At 34.1% G+C, this 20892-nt stretch overlaps 1 protein-coding gene across 2 annotated transcripts in view; it reads left to right on the top strand.

Annotated features, from left to right (window-relative positions):
* LOC130450361 (sodium-coupled monocarboxylate transporter 1-like) overlaps positions 1–20892 on the top strand; it is a 22269-nt gene extending 1377 nt beyond the window's left edge. The window contains exons 1-13 of one of the 2 annotated variants that reach the window (XM_056788714.1): positions 108–428; positions 5273–5497; positions 7473–7632; positions 8270–8335; positions 8394–8445; positions 9467–9534; positions 11514–11668; positions 13808–13948; positions 14129–14347; positions 15773–15956; positions 16543–16797; positions 19393–19680; positions 20777–20892. In XM_056788714.1, coding sequence (XP_056644692.1) covers positions 5280–5497; positions 7473–7632; positions 8270–8335; positions 8394–8445; positions 9467–9534; positions 11514–11668; positions 13808–13948; positions 14129–14347; positions 15773–15956; positions 16543–16797; positions 19393–19680; positions 20777–20824 — 1854 coding nt within the window. In that variant the 5' untranslated portion in view covers positions 108–428; positions 5273–5279 and the 3' untranslated portion in view covers positions 20825–20892. Of the gene's footprint in view, positions 1–107; positions 429–5272; positions 5498–7472; positions 7633–8269; positions 8336–8393; positions 8446–9466; positions 9535–11513; positions 11669–13807; positions 13949–14128; positions 14348–15772; positions 15957–16542; positions 16798–19392; positions 19681–20776 lie in introns of those variants that run through there. The other variant, XM_056788715.1, reaches the window with a different exon arrangement.

Below are 20892 nucleotides of genomic sequence, written 5' to 3'. Positions count from 1 at the left end.
AAACGGTGCTACTATCAATATAACCTAGTACGGCTCTGTTCTATTTATTTGAACTTGAACTTCGATACGTATTTCTGGAAACAAATTAAGAGCCTCCGTCTAAATTTACAACTTCTCAAAATTTAAAATGGAGGTCATATCTCTCAAATATCTACGTCATTAATACAAGTGAATATACAATGGAGACTACTTTGCCAATTAAACTTTTAAGTGGTTTTATAAATCAGTAGAGTCCGGTCAATTCATTTAGCAAATTCATGTATAGTGAATTAATATTAGTTTTCATTGCAACATGTTACAGATTAATGTGCATTGTAGTTTTTGATTTTTGATAAAATGTAACGTGTCTCTAAAGTTTCCACATAAAAAGTGCTTGCAATTAGTTAATTGGAGGTTACTTTTTGTTTCTTCACATACTTACTACATAGGTACGTGTGATTTAAACTAGCTTACTCAAAAAGTCAATATTATAAACTTTTTTACCACATCAATTTTAATTGTATCTTCATCAATAATTAGAGGTTATTATTTTGTGTTGATACATTTTTCCATTTCTTTAACGTTTATTCCAATGTGTTTGTTTCATATCTCACTACTACACTTATGTCATATAGGGTGTTTTGAAAATTGTCATCTTGTAGGTTGAGTTCGTAGAACATTGCCAGAGTAGTTTATTTAAATAAAATTATTATACATTATCCTAATTACCAATTTATTCTTGTCTCTATTTAAATGGGCGGTCCGCTAAGGATTTAATAAAGCAATACCGAAATTGTTAGTAATATTAGTGATAAGAACTTTTACTATTACTTTTTGTAATTGCTCCTGAAAGGCAAAACTCTTCACGACAGAATACGATGAAGATATTAAACAGTAAATTATACATGGCACATGACGGTGTTTCAAAGAACGTCATAGTCATAAGGACTGAAAGTGCTACTTTGTTGGACGAGTCTGAAAAACATTTTTTAGACGACGCATAAGATCCAAAACTTTTTCAATTATACTGAGGAAAGAAAATAAATCATAGAGAATTATAAACATTTTTGAACAATGTAATGTACTTAATGATATTTGCAATATCAATATTAATTTATTAAATATTTGCAAAAAGTAATGTTGATTGTACCTTAATATTTATTGGATTGGTTATGGTTAGGGTTATGCAAAATCATCGAAGTGAAACTGTCAACTGTCAACATTGCAGTGGCTATAGTCACATTTAAGGAAGTTAAAGTTGTCTACTCCAGAGCGTCCCGAAAGTGTTTTGCAGTACGGAACTGTCACTTTAACTACATGGAACACACAAAACGCAACTTTCGGTATGTAAATGAATACAGAACGAACAACTTTCAGATGGCGTCGTTTAAAAAACAATTTGAGACACATGATATACATATATGTGGACGTACTAACTGCCGTCACGCAACCTCGAGAAGGAAATTTACTATTTGTGTCGGATGAGATTTCCAATTGTGGTCTTTCTTGCTCTGTGTTGTATTTAATTTTATGTTTATTAGTACTACCTAATGGTGTAGTGATTTTGGGCGTCTTTGTGATTGTTTGAAATATTTTCGAATCAATTTGGACGGAATATAAAAAAACCATTCCCCATGGTTATTTTTTACACACACATTTGAAAGTATTAAAGCTCAAGCAGCTGTGGAAAATTCTTATCCTATTATATCGATCTTGTTCTCGGGTCACCCAACTTGATTGAACCGAAAGTTTTACTTTTAGAGTCAATCAAATAAAAATAACGAATTAAGTCGTAAAAAATCTTTGAATTTAAAAGTGTTAGCAAAAAATTTTTATCAAATTACAATTTCTTCCTGCAGTCAAATGTTTTTTCAAGTACCTAACTAGTGTAGTCATTGAAGCGTTATTGCTCCGAAGTTTTTTACTGTAAACCGATTTGCATGAAATTTTGGAATTAGGTTCATCTTACCCTTAACTTCAAAAGTGAAAATGATCTGAACTCCGCTCCCACTCTGGGGGTGGTTAGGTTAAATTACACTACCCCTTCTGGGTAGTGTAATTTTTTTATAAAAATAACCTCGGATATCGATAGAAGGCTTAATTTTGAGAAAAAAATGTTCTTTAAAGTTTTTCAAAAAAACCAATACTTTTCAAATTATTGGATATTGAAAATTTGGAATTTTTTCACGTTTTTCATCGGTTTTTTTCAAATATCTCCGAAAATATGCATTTTATCGATAATTTTATGATGAGAAAATTGTAGCAGGTAACAAACTGATCAAATCGGTTTTTTATAAAGTGTTCTTAGTGCAATATTAAGCGAGATATTAAAGATCAAAGCCGTTGTTTGTTTTGTCTGATATTTAATCGATGTATTCAATGCCATCTAGCGGCGAGCAGATACATTTTAAGAATTCTAATGAAATACGGTTTTGTAGTGCTTGAAATAAGCCTTAAAATGAGCACTGTTAAAAGTCTTTTGCACGTAAAATGAGTGAGCTGTAATACAAATAAGAGGAACATCTAATTGTTTTTTCTTTTAAATCAATGGGTTTCACAAGTGCCATTTCCACCATAATTAAAATTAAACGTATTCCGTCTAGAACTAACTTTAATATAAAAAGTTTGATGGATTCTAGCAGTTTGGCTGCTCTAGGGCACATATTTTTCAAAAAAATCACGATTTTAAAACAAAAAATTTTTCGAATTTTTAAAAAACCAACTTCTTTTCATAATAACTCCAAAAAGGTGGACAGATACGTATAAAAGTATACTGATGAGAAATGTAGGTCTTTTTCTGACAAAAATTTTGGTTTTTTTTCTGTCACACAAAAATTGTCTGGAGATATGATTGTTTAAAGAGCGCGCGGTAGCGCAATCACAGTTTCTCTCGAGCCGTTTGACTCTTCACCGTTTTAAAATAAAAGGTTTTTCACTATATATTATAATGAAAAAAGTTGTAACTCTTTTAATTACCTTTAAAATGGTTTTTTATAAGTGGTGATAGCATCAAAATTGAAGGAGTTATTCAATTCAATCTAGTACAGTTTTAGACAATTTGTAAGTTTATATTTTATTCAATAAATGGTGTTTTCTTACTCTATAATTAAATTGGTTTTAAATGTGTGATCATATATATTTACTTTTTTAATTTAAGGGTAGTTTTAAGGGTTGAAAAGCTTGAGAATATGATAATCATTTTAGAGAATGTGGAACAACATTTAAATCCTTTTCATTTCACCAAAAGAAATTTTTGTTCAGCGATTTTTTATCAAGGGGTTGTTTTTAAGAGTCGAAAGGAAGTTAAAAATTCGATAATTAAGATAGAGAACATAAAATATTATTTACTCTATACTAAAATCTTTTTATGTCATATCAAAGTAATTTTTTAAGATTTTTTCAATTTAGGGGTTATTTGCAAGGGTTGTAACGTTTTTAAGGGGTTGAAAATGATTTTATTATGAGGTAATTGTGTTAGAAAACACTTTACAATTTTACCTCTTAATATTAAACACGTTTTCTAGCGATAAAATGGCTGAATGTCAATTTTTCCATTAAGGGGTTGTTTACACCCCTTAAAACTAATAGGCGGAGCTCAGATCATTTTTACTTTTGAAGTTAAGGGTAATATGAGCCTAAGTCCAAAATTTCATTCAAATCGCTTCACAGTAAAAAAATTCGGAGGTAAAACCTCCAATGACTGCACTAAACGTGGTGAGGACAGTTTATTATTTATTCGATCGCTACAAACGACAATTAAGTACCTGTCTTACTTCGGATTAATTTAAAATGTCGAGTAGAAAGTGTAAAAAATGTTCTGATCGTTTTTGTTATGTTTGTGGACAGTTTATATTTTCAAAAAAGAAAAGTCATATTGTATTTTCATTAAAAAGTGCATATCTATACTATTTTGGATTTCCTGTTGTAAATCAGGATAAAAAGTGGGTGCTTCGTGTGTTTTGCGAAAGATATAGAATCGTCTTACTCCAATGGTCATCAGAAGGAAACGTTCACCTTCTATTTAGTCACCAATGCCATGGAGAGAACGTAGTAAAGTGATGTCGAATTCAAATCGATTCCCAGTGATTCTCACTTCTTGGTTTCCGCTTACAACAATGGAACTTATTACTACCCTCTACAAAAGTAACGTTTTTCAGAAATAGAAGCAAAGCTTACTCAGAATTTTTCGAAAGTGGTGACTATTGCTATTATACTGATATCCCAGGATATGAAACGATGTTTATTTTAATTAATAAAATATAGTGTAAAGAACACCGATGGAAAATGTGCGACGACCTCCAGGTCATCGGTGTGCTGGTGGTTATACAAAATACTGTTGTTTCCTTTGTTTGTGGGACAGTAGAGCGAAACAACATCATTATATTCCGGGTAAAATGAACATTGAACACGATGCTTTCCGGTATTTATAAAACATCTTTCCATACAATACAGAGGGAAAACTGAAAGAGGGTTTATTTGTTGGCCCACAAATCCGTAAATTTATGAAAGATTCTCAGTTTGAGAGCCTTTTATTTGTTAATGAACAATCTGCTTGGAAGTCATACAAAATGGTTGTTGAAAATTTTTTGGGAAATAAAATTACAAATAACTTGTTACCGATTTATTGGAAAATTTTTTTACGATGGGAGTAAACATGTGAATCAGAGTTTTTTTCCTGAAAACTTAGGAAATATGAGTGACGAATAAGAGAAACGTTTTCACCAAGGTTTTCGAACAACGATATCAAGGTTTTTGGAATGAAAACATGTTAGGGTCCATTATAAAAGAAATTCATTCATGAAGGTATAAAAAGAAAGCAAAAGCTGATCAATTTTAATTTTTTGTATTATGTATTTCGGTTAAATTAATAAATAAACCAGACGGGATAGAGTTTTTTTATTATTTTTTCTTGATAATTCTGCTCAAATGAATAACAAAATGACAACGTTGGGGTATGAAAACCGTCTAAACCACGTGTTTAGGTGTCGGTGTTTGTTCTTTTCTTCTTTTATTATAATAATAATGATACACTATTGTATTTCGTAAACGAACAACTTTAATTACTTATATTATCCTTGCATCTCATATATTGATATTGAATTGTTATACATTAAACGAATTTTTATAAATTTTACGTCTGCTATTCTTGTGGTGTGTATCTTGAATGCGCTGGATTTTTGCTGTCTCTCTTCTGGGCCCTCGTGGTCGCAGCGTTGCCAGGTTTAGCTTCCATATAAAATTTAGAAGTCGTAACACCACGCCTCACCAAATAATTTTCATTTTATTGTTGCAGGGAAAAAATGAGTTCATCGCAATGGTTAGTAAAAGATATTTACCATTTCGACGTAGTTGATTATGCAGTATTTTCTTCCATGCTGTTACTCTCGGCTTTGACAGGTCTTTATTTCGGTTGCAGAGGCAAGTATTGCAAAACTGAACCTAGTCAAACGCTGAGTGAATATTTAACGGGGAATAAAAATCTAAAACCCTTTCCTGTAGCTCTCTCTTTAATAGCAAGGTAAGTATTATTTGTGACTATTGCCATCTTGAAATATACCTTATTTACCTTATACGAGGTCTGGCTATTAAATAACAAGACTGCGCGCCTAGAGGGCGCCCTAGATGCGTTACTATTATAGTATTTGTGCAGTGGCGGTTTGAAGCGCTTTAGTGAGGTCTGAGACATCTTTGAAGATGACCAGGTCGCCCTGAGACTGTTTTAACTCCGAAAACAGTGACCAAAATCAACCAAATTGTGCGTGCAGATCATCGAATGAGCATCCGGATGATTGCCGATAAAGAAACGGATAGAAAAATTCTAGTTCATAAATTACACATGACAAAAGTCTGTGTGAAGTTGGTGTCAAAAACTCCTGACCAAAAGCTCTTGCATCAACGCGTCTGCTCAGATTTTCTTGAAAGGTTAGAAAAAGGTCTGCTTTGAAAGGGACCCGGTTTGAGTCGATGGAAGCGGTAAAGCAAAAAACTGCAGAGCTCCTAAAGGCACTCACCAAAGAAGACTTCCAGTGCTGTTTCGATCAATGGAAAACACGCATAGAAAGGTGCGTATGACGAGGGAAGGGCAGTATATTTAAGGGGAGCATTCGAATGTAGAATATTTTTTAAAATAAAATCTTTTTTCGTAACCAATCTCGTTATTTAATTGACCCAGACCTCGTACATCATATATTTTCGGCTTTGTGTATGATCCAGCCGACTGGTTGTCAACGATTGCTGCCCATTGTTAATTTAACCACTTTAAAATTTAAAATCGTGCAAAGGTAACAAAATTATCAATTTTTCTTGAAACAACAGGCCCTATAGGCACAAGGTTTGGAGTTGCTGTACTGCTTTCCTCTATCAATTTTTGTTGATGGCTATTTCACGCTAGTTCTCTATTTATAAATCATCTCTGTATGCTTCTATCCATTTGTTTCCCTCTTTTCCTTTTCACTCCTTCTCGCCTTAATAAGGATGTTTTTCTTCGTTCATTCTAGCTATTCCAACGCAGTCTTTTTGCTCTGACCACATAACCCAACAGTACTTTGATCACTGCGTTCTCGTTTTGCTGCGAAAATCTTTCTTAGTTATTTTTTCTCCCATTTGTTTATTTTGTCTTTCTTTTATATTCATGATCCAACATTCGCTGCCATACAGCTGCGTTGTGAATGTGTGACTTGGCGGTTCTTGAAATATCTTTCGATCGTAATGTTTCGATGGAATACATTTGTGACAAACTTGCACAGGAAGCAGGTCACAAAGAATTTTAAATCCGATCGAGTAGATATGGGAAAAATTTTATGTGCTCACAATAATACACCTACTTCAAATAATAATTTGATCCAGTTGATAATATTGCAGTTAAAAATGTAACCGCTAAAAATTGGAGAGACTGTATTCAACACGTGGAAAGAAATGACAACTCATATAAATGTATGTTTGCAAATATAAATAGTTTTTAACTCGTAAAAATTTTTGATTTGTAAGATATTTCTTAGACCTTTTGATATGTTTATGTTTCTAAATATTCTTGATTTTAGGTCAAAATTAGTTTTTTTTGGATTTTTTAAAAGAAAAATTGATGTTTCGACTTTTATTTGTGTATTAATATATTGTGTATGATTCAGTAAAATTTCAATCCCAACAATGATACAATAATGTAAACAACATACACTGAATTGAAATCAAATAAATTTTATAAAATTTAAATTTCTTTTTAATGACAGCTATTTTAAGATAATAGTGCACAATGTCTTCCCAATTAATAGCCATAAATTTACGACTTTTGAATCTTATCGAATTTTATATAGGGGGTGGTAGTGAAGGCACTTTTTTAGATTGTGAAAAATACTATACTTGAAATCCTCGCCCTTAAATAGCCAGTCAGAACTTGTTTTCCAAAATAATTGTATCTTTTATTTCCATTTTTATACAGGGGTGGGTAAAAAATGCTGTTAATTACTTTAGGAACTGTATGTTTTAATCACTTTCAGTTATGTGTCGGGTGTAACGATTTTGGGAACACCATCAGAAATTTACTTATTCGGTACCCAGTATTGGTTTATAGTTATAGCAATATGGCTAAGTGGTTTAGTTGTGGCAACTGTCTACCTCCCGGTATTTTTAAAGTTGAAAGTCAATTCTTCTTACGAGGTAAGAATCTTTCATTCCCTTTTAGTAATATATTGATGTTTGTAAAATGTACGGCTCTCTCATCAACAGTTATATGATATGATATCGTGATATTTACGAGGTGTATACGATAAAGACTCGTCAATCAAATACGAACATCAAGGTAATATTCATTTACTTGGAGCTACTGGAATTGCTGCTTTCCATTTACATTCAAGTGAACTGAGACACTCAGTTATGTGAGTATCTCATACTCAGATTATAAGGGAATAAAAGGAACGCATAATGTCAGTAGATATTCTCAATAACCACCATTGTCGTTTGTGTTACTCGCAGCGAAAGAAATTAAACTGAAATAAGATTATTTATATCAATAACTGTTTGTATTGTGTATTTACTTGCTTATTTTGATGACTAGAACTAGATTTTAAGCTTGTGCAAGTTGCAGGTAAATAGTTAGTTATGTCTCACTTGTAAAACTGAAAAGGAACGTGTATTTAACTGAGTTAAGACGTCACAAGTGAGAATAATCTGAGTTTTGATGTAAATAGAAAGCAGGTGATGTGCTTCGTTGCCAAGTTGTAAATCCTGAAAGTATTTCAGTTGCAATATTCTAATTAATTCATAATTATAATATGATCGTTATTTTTCTTTTCAGTACCTTGAAATGAGATTTAATAGAATAATTAGAACCATTGCATCAGTATTATTCATTTTGGATGAAGTAGGTACTACGGAAATTATATAACAAGTGGAGTTATTGATTATAAATCTTGTTACAGGTGATGTTTTTACCAATAATAATTTATGTTCCTTCCTTAGCTTTCAACCAAGGTAAGTTAATGAATTCAATACAAGTTAAAATAGTGCCGTAACGTCTAAATCATATTTGTTCAAACAAACGGTTTTCATTACATACATATCTTTCAGTTTATTAACGGCACACAAAGCAAACTGTTTGTGCTGTTTCATTATATACGGTTTAATCAAATTTGATCCGGATTGGTGAATTTAAATTGCGCGCGTAAATTGAATCCGTAACATTTGTTTTGTCTAAAATTGGTATTACATTTTTTGATGTTCCTGTGAAGTTTGAGCGCGACATCTCAATTTTTTTACGATATCTACAAAAAGTTTATCTTAAGTAATGAATTGACTTGTATTGACGTATTTTTCTAAAGTTTCTAGAAAATTTGAGAAAATGGTGCTTGAAAATGATTGTGTAGGCATCTGAGGGATAGCAGAGACTTTCAAAATCTCTTATGGATAGATTCAACATTTTTTGTCTCCTTGAATTCGTACCAAAAGATCAAACGCATCATTGCTGGTGACGGGACGTCGAAACCCTTCAAAAATAATCTACGTCAAAGTGATCCTCATAGTTTTCTTCGTTACAGGGGGTCAAACGGTCAATAATTAGTACTACCTGGCCGTTTTGAAGCAACTACGGCTTTGTGGGAAGTTCAATTCATGAATACTTCAACACGATAATCCGCCGTTATATTCCATTATGGTTATGACTGAATTTGGGTCAAACACGAAACTAAAGTTAACGTTCAGCCATCGTATTCGGCATATTTGGCTCCCCGTGAGTAAAAAATTGGATTAAGCATTGACGTGCCTGTTTTGACTCCAAAGGGATCTATTTTGAAACTGATTATAAAAATAAGAAATGTTTTGTTTTGTCAGTCCGGTTCAAATTTGATTACATAACGACAAAATCACCCGAGCTACGTTCTCGTGATTTTTCGCACAGTACGTTTCGTTACTCGTAAAATAATCGATTATTTTCGAAGCTCATGTGTTATAATAACTAACAATATAATTTGAACGTTTAACTTTTTATATTTTGTAGTTACTGCCATCAATATTCACTTAATTGGTACTATAGTAGCTGTGATTTGCGTATTTTACACATTTTTGGTAAGTACTTTCGAATTACAGCGAAAATTTGATTATTCCGCCGCGTGTTATACAGATTCCTTATTATATGGACTACCAACAGTGAACAAATAACTTTGATATCGACTGTATTCCAGTTCCATGCATTTAATTTATCGAATCGCGCGTCAAACAGTCTAATTGTGAGTGTTGGTGTAGTGGTAGCAGTAAACATTTTTTGCTTATAAGTGACGCCGCTTCTGTTAAGTCTATCAAGGAATCAAAATCGTTATCCCAATAGACTCAGAAACTTCTTGTCCAGACAGAATCATACGCAATTTGCACATGAGCAACTACCGTTACAAAGATATTTATTCTTATTAGATCGCAGAGCTTCCCCTTCAAGCTCTTGACTCTTCTAGAGTAAAGCTAATATGAGAATGCACTCAATCTTTGAACTCACTGGGAATAAACAATAAAGTTATGTGCATATCTGACCCAAGAAGGGGCAACTTCTTTCATAGGACCACAATCTTTCATAGGTTGTCTAAAAAGTCAACAAGTCATGGTCATAAAAAACGAGAAGAAAGCAGAATCATGAAGTGAGACCTCTGCAACCAAAAGGTGATTTCATTAAGCAATTATAAGTTAAGAATTGTTACTGGTACGCACACCGAAAACTTTCCGGTGAATTACCATCAGAAGAACATTGGAAAAAACTTCAGACAGCTCTTGCCGTTTCTGATAGGAAAGTGCCGAACATCTTCTCTATTAATGCGAGGCTGTTCATAGACAAAGGCTATGGTATTTACAAAGCTTCTTAAAGCCAGAAGAAGTGATAGGTAGTTCACTTTGTAAAGTTGTTTCTCACTGCTCAACAGTTCGGGGTAAACAATAGTTTGTGAGGTAGATTCACAGCCTTTTGACATCTAGTTTCTTCTGATTCTTCATCTCAAAGCTCATCCATGAAATTTTGAGAGTTTGCTTTCGGTCAATTTACCCCTAAAAGTGACAAAAGGCAATGTCGTCTCTGTTTAAGATGGGTTGAATATTAATTCAACATCCTTAATATAAATTTTACATAATGTAGAATTTTATCCATACTGTTGATTCAAGTAAATCTGATCCCATGTTGTTGTATGAGTCAATTCCGTATCTAATAAAAGATTTATGTGCAGTTTTCCATGCTTCTTTAGCAAATTGGCTGAAATCTGAAGATCTGCAGCAGTTTCTTCATACTTTTCCACTAATTCACTGACATTGAACCTTATTTAAACATATATATTGTGAAATACAAGTAGTAATTTATCTAATCCTAGCTATTATAATGCACGGTTTTATCTTCTGCTAAGATATTGCAAGTATCCCAAAAATAAAAGTCATATATTTCTAAAAAAATGGAAAGATCTGAAACCAATGTAAAAACTAAACCTCGAACACCAACTCCAAGAGTTGCTCTCCACATATAATTGTTTACTTCAAATTGAATTATATCGACAACGGTTCTTCAACAATTACGGGAAATTTGAGTTTCAAAGACAATTTTAATGTCATCAATTACCAAAAAAAAAAACAGCTACGAATCAAGACAAATTGTTGGTGCTGAAAGTGTGTTGCTAATATCCCCAAACATTTCAGTACCGAAAATGGAAGAAAAACACCAAGTCGATCAGAACAAGTGAATGACCTTGTCAAAGGTAAAGAAAAATCTGATAAATTTCATTCGGGATTCAAACAATTATTAAGAAGATGAATTAGTGTTCTGCAACGAGTGGAGATTTTTTATTGATGGATCGAAACGAAGCTTGAAGGTGACAAAACCTCCCATTAAAAACGGAGGTGGATATTTTACCTATATGGAGTTGAATAGAGGATGGAATATAGGATCTACCAATTTTTTGTTGACTTGAAATAAAGATAATAATAACTGCGTATTTACCGTATAATCATTATCGATTTTCATTTGGTTTTTCATTTCAACTATCTCTCTGTTTCCTTAAAATGAATATTTTACTTTTTAGGGTGGTTTAAAAGCTGTCGTATGGACTGATTCGTGGCAGGTTATAGCTATGTTCATATCTGTGGTAGTAGTTATAGTTTTAGAAACAATCTCCGCTGGTGGTCCAAGCAATATTATAGATTTGACAAGTAAAGGGAACAGATTTGAATTTTTCAAGTAAGTGACAATGTAACTGATTTTTCAAAACAACGTTTACGATAACTTTATAATAAGCAGCAGGATATTTGTTGATAAATGCAGGGCGTCAAATATCTTTTCTCCCTTTATTATAACGTAAGCTCGTTTGACATGATGCAAGTGATTGTTTCATGCAAGATCTTGCTAGGGAGAAATTAGCTTCTGATCTGCTGATATTAAGTCTCTCGCCAAGGATTTCTTAGTTATTTCATGTTTTAATTTCCTTATGAGTTTTTCAAATGTTTCTTAATCCACTATTAACTAATTTTTGTATGTCTTCTCGTCAATTATATAACTAACTCATGTTTCCCCTTGTTCTATCTAGCTGGAGCCTGGCACACCATCGTCTGGGTGATCTTTCCTGTCCAAAAGCAAAGCAGTAGCAGATGTAATTATTACCAGTTATTCACTGAGCACTTTTTTATTGTTTATTTCACTTATTTTTGTTATTTTCATTTTCCAATTGTACACAAAATATTAAATAAAATTTGAGGTTTGGAAATCATGATTATTGGCAACCATGTTGCAATGGCAAGACACTGGCAATGGCAATATTTGTCTATGCAATATTTTGATCTTGCAAATTGGAGTCTTTTCATGCGTGGAAATAAGAAAAAGTCACACGGGGCCAGTAAGGTGCATGGATGTGTGTGCAAGTGCTCATGGTGAAATAACCAGTCAATATTTTGAGAAACACTGTTGGGCAATAAAAGACAAAAATCAATGATAGAGCCTTGCTAGCGAACAAACTCAACATGAACGTCGCCATTGGCATCAATAAAGCAAATCAGCATTGGTTTGATGTTTGATTTGACATTACGATATTTTTTTTGTACAAAGCGGTCTTCCATTGACTCGGTTGTTGCTTTGATTTTGGATCATAACCATAACAACCTGGCTCATCTCTATTTGGACCAGTTTTATTCCGATTTTCAGTTTGAGTCCAAAAAACAAACCTCTTAGCAAACATTTTCATGTCCAAATCTTTTGAACGGCGCCTCTAGATAACCTACCATTCATTGATATTTGATCAATTTCTAATTTTTGCAACGGACAGTTGATGGAGGATAAAATTGACTTAAAACCATGCAAACCACTTGTATCCTTGTATTTTTTCCCATAACATATTTGTAACCTGTTTTTAACATTATAACAATTCCAGCAGAAATTTTAGCGAGTAGAAAGTAAAATTTTACAGCTGCACTTTGTTCACTCTAGTTTGGCAGCATAAAAAACGGAAGAAGAACAGAGTTACGCTAACTGGTATTGAGTCGTGCCATCTAACATCTTGCAGAATGACTGTGTGCCAAAAAAGCTTCGCCCGCAGCAATATTATTACGCTTATTCGGGATATTGAGTCCATGAACTCATCTCTGTCGATGTATGACTAAGGAAGGTCGCCGTTAATAGTAATGATCCCAAAAGATACGGAAAAAGTATTTAAATAAACGTTGATGATCATAAGGAGTGTGGCCAAAGTTAACCACTCTCAGTTGTTTAGCCTTTTTTTGCCCTGAGGTAGGGTGGTAGCCTATGCCGTCCTCACAGTGGGTAGTGCAATCCTGCGAGGTGAATGGGACTTTCACCTCACTGAAACCATCCTCCTCTTTGTGCTCCTCCCACTTTCCTCTATCTTCCTATCTTTTTATCCCTATACTTATCTATCCTTCTTTCCATTTCAACTCAAAACATCGATCATGAATATTCCGTTACCGTTTTCCAGATTTTCTCGCTGTGTACCATGTATCCTATGATCTCAGGGACGACGGCATTCCTCCTATTTTGTCTTCGAGTACAGTTCTCTCCCCAATTTTTCTCTTGCCATGGGAGGAAATCCTGTAATCACTTGGCCGAAACAATTCTTTGTGTTTAGACTGAAGCGTACTCTTTCGAATGTAATGTCTATCGTGTCTGTAGACAAAACAGTTTAGCCGTTCCTTAGTTTATATACGGGCTGTTTCTTTGTTTTGCTGTCAAAATAAATCAATTTCAGTAACATGCTTATAAGATTTAATTTCTTTTTTGATGTTCCCAGATGATCTGGTCAATAACTTTCACATGGTTATTATTGGGTTCCTGTGGTATTTTGTTCATTTATTCTATAGATATTTTTTTTAGTTTTAGTCCAAGTTTATATGAGCGTTATACAGTATTCAGTGTTGTTATTGGAGGTTTTACCTATTGGACTTGCTTTAACGCTGTCAATCAGACTATGGTACAAAGGTATCTATCGCTTCCAACTGCGAAACAATCGAAACTGTGAGTATAATATAGAATGGCAACTACTATATTTAAATAACTTTTTTATTACTACTTCTGGGACTTCTTTAATAATTTTTTAACGTGTTCTTTTTGCCATTATACATTTACCAATAATTTTTTTTTCGTTCACACTTATCTAAACAAAAATTTGTTTTATGCCATCATCCTAAATTTCAGATCGGTGCTACTTTTTACAATTGGTGTAGGTGGACTAGTATGGATGTGTTGCTACACTGGTATTTTAGTTTACGCGAAGTACCACGACTGTGATCCGTTATCTTTAGGAAGAATAAAAGCTGACGATCAAATTTTTCCTCTATTTGTAATGGAAACAGTGGGACATTTGAAAGGTGTGCCCGGACTTTTTATAGCAGGAGTTTTCGGAGCTGCTTTAAGGTAAATGAATATTTAGTATTTCATTTCTAGGTACAGTAATAAATGAGGATTCACGTTGTAATAAACTGTTTTCGAAACTCCGTTGTCACCAGTGTAACACTTTGTCATCATTCTAATTTTTGATTTGACCCTCTATAGGAATCGAACCAAATACTTCTTATGTGGGAGGACAGTTGCTGTAACCAGTTTCCGGAACGGCGCTAGACTAGGAAACTCTTTGGCCCGAGGGGAAAGGAAATCGTTAGGGGGCTACTTCGATCCCAAGGAAAACGCTGTGGTTTGCTAGTGCTTACAAACGCCTGCTCTCTTTGGTTCCTTGGCGAGGTTTTCTGCTTTACACGCGCCTACCTTATCCTTGGTAGCTTGGCCGCTTTCTCTTAAACGGAAGTGCGTTCAGAATGAAAATCTCTTCCTGTGCGCTGAAAGAACGCACTATTTTAGCGGAAAAGCGATTCCTTTTAGGATCGCGGGAGCAACTCCACTGGAAGTCGCTGAGCCAAAACGCCCGGGTTGCGGGACTGACTCTTTTTTTTGGGGGAGGTTTTCCATTTCATAAAAGATCACTTAGCTGACTGCATTCCCCGTGCAATTTGTTTTTTCTGGAAATGTGAAATACATAAACATCTTATCGTAATTGTTTAATAACCATCGTTGATAAGTGTTTATTCTACTCTTAATCTACTCCTATATATTATAATCTTCTCATTTATGTAAACAGTTTTAAAACACAAAACGCTTGGAATGAATTTGTATACAAGGTTTATCTTTCTTACGTTTATACAATAAATATTCACTAACACTTACACACTAAACTATGCACGAACACTTAACATCTAATTTTTTTAAATACACCGGTTAGTTACTATCGCGATGTAGGGCGATGCGAACTTAGGGCTTCGAGAGTTTCGCTTTACATAATATCATCCCATTCTATAATATTCCATTCCTTGTAATCTCTAGTTTGCTGTACAAATACACTTCATAATGTAACGCTTGTTAGTTTCTAAGAGCAACCAAAATTGAATAGTCTAACAAATTATCAAAATTAGCTGATCCTCATTCAAAATAGGCCGCCATGGAGTAAACAAATGTTTTTGTCGTAAGGTTCTGTGTGTTATTTGTTGGATTTTGTACCTTATTACTTGGAGGAAAGTATTCTGAGTAAAGTTCTGTTCCTCTCATGAAAAATGGTTAACTAAAGCTTCAAGTTTGTCCTTGTACCTTTCAGTTACCACTAAGTTATCACTTTGGAACATGTTTGCTAAACTTGAACGCAACAGTGGAAACGATTGTCTAAAATACCCAGTTTCAGCCGTATTAGTTCCATTGAAACAAATCTAGAAAGTATCTTTGAAGTCCTCTTAACACTTTAAAATAAAAAAAAAGATAAAACAATCCTTATTACTGGACATTGAACCATTTTAGCTCCCTTTCAGTCGTATTAAATTCCACAGCACAAGTCGTCCTTGAAGATTTTGTTAAAGGATGCATGCGGAAGAAATTGAGTGAAAGAGCAGCTACTATATTAGTTAAAGGGATTGTTTTGATACTAGGAGTTGAAGCTGTAGCATTTATGTACGTGGTTGAGCATATGGGAGGAGTACTAGCGGTGAGTATATTACTTTTAATGAAGTTTTAAAAAAACTAGCTCCCCTTATATACACGTATGACACCCCAGTCCCACGGTAAAAGTCCCATTGTATGCTGACGACATTGCACTAATAGCTGCCGCCCAAAACATGTGCTCTCTCAATATCAAATCCCAAAATCTTCTGAATCAATTCTCGGATTGGTGCAGGAAATGGAAGGTGACTATCAATTCCCAAAATACTCAAGTCATCGTCTTCAAACATCTAAATACCCTGAGCAAACAAAATCAACCATAAAACTTCCTCTTGAGACTTAGGGGAGAGAGCCTCGAGATCCGCGGACAAGCCGTCGATTTGGGAGTGAAATTTACTCACACTCTCAGTTCGTCGGCCGATCTGAATGATACTCTGGACAGAGTACGGAGGAGCTCGGAACAAATTTTGGACGAACCTGCACTTGTTTTTGTTTAAGAATCAGATAAGTATAAAGGTTTTTGAATCATTTTCTTCCGGTAATTATATCTATGGTTTAATCAGTGTTTTAATTGTATTAAGATGATTTTTTAAAAAATTGTGAACAGCAATTTGACCGAATTGATATTTCAGCTAGCTTCGTCTTTGACATCGATAGCCGCGGGAACGTCGTTTGGTATATTTACTTTAGGAATGCTAATTCCTTGGGCGAATTCAAAAGGAGCTTGCGCGGGGGCTCTTGCTGGTGCGATTATGTCGGGAACAGTTTCGTATGGAGGACAGATGGTATCCGCTTCTAAATTAGTAGTTGCACGCAGGCTTCCAGTTACTGTAAATGATCAGTGCTACGAAAAATACGGCATAAGTAATGATACAATTGTGCCTGAGGTGAGTGGTCACGTACTTCATTTATAAATCTAAACACATCGAATGAATAAATTGAGTCGTAATTGTACAAGTGTTTCGAAACATTTCCTCATAAAGAGTGTAGGCTTAAATTTAAGTTTGTAATTGTTGGCAAGGCATCGTCTGTGATTCCTAAGTCAGGTTTTGGGTCATCATCAGTAATTGCGTCTCAACTAATCGTCTTGCTGTAAAATTTTGAGTGGTATTTGCCAACATGGCAGTGTTGCAGACCTTTTCAATATCATGACATAGTCATTTATTATGGTTTTAAATTTAGAAAAAGAATTTGACAATGATTTGTAAGTGAGGTTCTACTTTTTTGTCTATTTAAAGACATATTGTACTTTATACCATTTTTCCAAATCTCAATCAATTTTTAATGATGTACAATAGGAAACTTCTTTAATGAAATTTTTTGTGGTTTTTACGATGTTTTTATCATTTTTTATCTCAGCGAGATTAGTTGATTACAATTAGACTATCAAAATGGTGCATTTGGGAAAAAACTTTTGACTGCTTTAATTTTTATCAGCGAAAGTAGCCTTATGAAAGTCTACCTCAAGTCTTCATTTTGATCGTTTCTACCATCACGTCGTTATTCGATTCATCTTCTATTTCTTTTATCTCCTCTTTAACAACTGTTTTCATTTTTTCTTTCCTTTCGTCTTGACTCTTTTTCATTTCTTCCCTCAACTTTTCTTGGCCCCTTTTCATTTCTTCTTGACGTGTCTCTAATTTTTGTTGGCAATTGTTTTTATGTCTTCTTTAGTTCTTTTTTTCTTGCAATCAATTTTTCTTGGCCTTGTTCTTCTCGGACAGTTGTTTTCACATTCTCTTAAATTCTCCATTTTGGCTTGACTATTTTTTGTATTTGGCGTATGTCAACAGGTATTATTTATCCTTATTATTTATTTTTTTTACGATATTGTCATTTTTTATAACCGAAGCGACTTTGGCTATCTAGGATTGAATTATTAGAGTATAAAAGTTTTACATGAGACCAACCTGCCTCATCAGGAAGTAACTTCTAGAAAGACTACCTCAAGTCCTCCAACTTGTAAGTTTGTGCCGCCACTTCGTCATTTAATTTATCTTCTATTCTCTCAATTTCTTTTTTAGAAGATTTAATCATGTTTTCTTTTATTTCGTCTTCATTTCTCTCACTTCTTCTTAGTCCTTTATCATTTCTTCTTGACGTGTCTCTAACTTTTCTTGGCAGTTCTTGATTTGACAGTTTCCATATTTTAGTTCAGATCTTCTTTTCTTGCCACCAATTTTTCTTGACCTAAATTTCTTTCATTTCTTTTTGAACAGTCTTCCATTTCATTAGACAATTATTTTCTTGTCGTCCATCATCCATTTTGGCTTGCTTACGACGTTGGCTATTTAGAACTGAACTTTCAAAATGGTATAAAATTTTTAACTTAGACCACTACCCTCAGTGAAAATCAATTTATGAAAGTCTAGCCAGTTGAAATTTTCTGTTACTTTTCCTTCCTAGGAGAACATGTCCATTTTGATGTGTTCGAAACATATTTGTCAAGAGTTTTCTGGAATAACCCACCTGATAACGGTGAAAATAAATACATAAAAAGCTATTATTCTTAATTTTGTAGAAACGCTAAAAGTGAGAGAAAAAACTTTACAGCAAAGCTTTAGATTTTTCAATTTTACACAAAAATGGTTTTTATTATTACGAGGATGGTCCCAGAAGCACCTGGCCTGACCCAGAGATGGCGGTAGTAGCTTGAAAAATACCATTTTATTAGAAAGTACACGATATATACAGCTTATGTTTCAAGTTTGAAGACACCATGTTGTTCAATATTTGTTTGGGCAGCCATCAATAGTAAACGTTTTCAGTGAATTGGTAAACATGGAAAAACTTGATCATCGTTATGTGATACAATACTTTTATTGGAAAGTTCTTAGCGCAACCAATTTAAAAACTGAACTAGATTCTACTCTTGGGGAGACTGCTCTTCCGTTATCAATAAAAAATTGGTTAGCAGAGTTTAAACGAGGCCGAACGACCTGCGAAGACCAGCGTTGCAGTGATTGACCAAATGAGGTGACGACTCCAGAAATGTTGCAGAAAATCCACAAAGCGGTACTGGATGAACGTCGTCTTAAAGTGCGTGAGCTAACAGACATAGTAGGCATTTCAAAAAATGCGATACATCGCATATTAAATGGAAATTTGGACATGAGAAAGCTGTGTGCAAGGTGGTGGCCCCGTTTGCTCACAATGGACCAAAAACAGCGTGATAAAGATGTTTCCATCGAGTGTTTGGCAATGTTTCACAGAAATAAAGCCATTTCATAACCATGGATGAATGTAAGTCCATCACTTCACAACCAAAACAAGAGAACAATCAAAACAATGGATTGAAAAGGGAGAACCGGCTCCAAAGAAGACAAAGATCGTTCCATCTGCAGACGAAGTCATGGCGTCGGTTTTTAGGGATGCGCGGGCGATAGTTTTCATTGACTATCTTGAAAACAGAAAAACATTTGCAACTTCATGCACCCTATTCACCATCGATTGATTCTGATACAAATATTTTGTGATTTTAGATTCATTATCCAGATGAATCGGACGTTTTCCCCCTTTTCCGATTAAGCTTTCTATGGATCACCCCTGTTGGTGTACTCAGTGTCTTATCAGTTGGAATAATTGTTAGCTTTCTAACAGGACCTAACGATCTTAAAACCACGGATCCAGATGTTATTTCACCAGTAATGCATTGGTTACTACCAAAAGAAGCGCAAGAATACGCTGGAAGTACCTTAAAAAAAGCTAGAAATTTCGAAGTTACGGAAGACAATATCATAGTTCAAATACAGGCGGATGGTAATTTAACGGTAAGTCGTAAGAATTTGAAAGTTTGTGATTAAATATTATGTTTTATTGGTAAAAATATGCGTGCGCGAGTTTTACAAAAATTATTTTCCGTCACTCAAATGATGCACCAGGCGTTAGACGGATTGGTAAATGGGACGAGAAGTTTGAAGAGACCGGATCAACATGGGATAAACCAAAATATGGGTATCCAAGGTCTTCTAGAGGGGTCGGAAACGTAGACAGTTTTACTCGGTCTATTAAACGTGCAGAGATCATCATTATTTCTCTTTTTATACAAAGATTTGGGGCTGCACCCTTACAGAAATCAATTCAGGTGCAAAAATTGAAGCTTTATAATATTGGTCAGAGTCTCGACTTCGTAAACCAGATGATTGGGAGCTTTCTAACGTTTATCAACATTCGCCTAAAGTGATCGTATGGATTGTGATGTCTGCACGAGGAATTATACACACTTACTTTTTTGAATATGAAAGGAGACCCACAGTTATAGTGAATTTAGAACGTTATATGCAGATATTCGTGTCTGAACTGGTTATAACCAGAGAAAATGGTTCCAGCAGGTCGGGGCAACTTCTTACACGTCCAATAAATCTCTGATACGTGTTCCTGGTAAATTAACTTCCAGGAGAGATGACATTAGTCTCCACACAGTCCCGATTTAATATCTATGGACTTTTTCTTGTGGGGTTATGTCGAATCTATAGTTTAGGGTAATAAACCCACTTCGTAGGTAGAATTCAAAGAAATCGAAATGGAGAATACCTGCTTAGTCGTCATTGGCAATTAATTGAATACGGTGAGCGCAACGGTTTACATTTGGCCGATGTTATTTTTGAGAAATAAATTCTCAAGTAATGTATTTTGTTATGTAACAAACACTTTTTCAATAAAATCCTTAGTTTTCTTAAAATTGTTTTTTAAATGGGAACTTTATTTTGAAATCCTTTGTACTACCTTGTTCACCGTTTCATTAAAAATTTAATGTGAATGACAATTTTTTCTCATGGTTTTGAATGATATTATACAGTGTCATATCAAAACAAACCACAATTTTAATTGAACGAATATTAAATTGAATTTTTTTCTTTTTTTAAGGAATGCAATCACAGCAGAACACCATTAAATATATCTCTACCTGAATAAGTTTTAACAGTATTGATCAATTTTGTGAATTAGTAGAATTTTATAATAAATTTGTTATTTTACTATTA

The sequence above is a fragment of the Diorhabda sublineata genome, chromosome 11 (assembly GCF_026230105.1).
Source record: "Diorhabda sublineata isolate icDioSubl1.1 chromosome 11, icDioSubl1.1, whole genome shotgun sequence".
Classification (NCBI taxonomy): domain Eukaryota; kingdom Metazoa; phylum Arthropoda; class Insecta; order Coleoptera; family Chrysomelidae; genus Diorhabda; species Diorhabda sublineata.
Note: the sequence above shows the minus strand (reverse complement) of the source record. Positions and strands in the feature narration are given on the sequence as shown.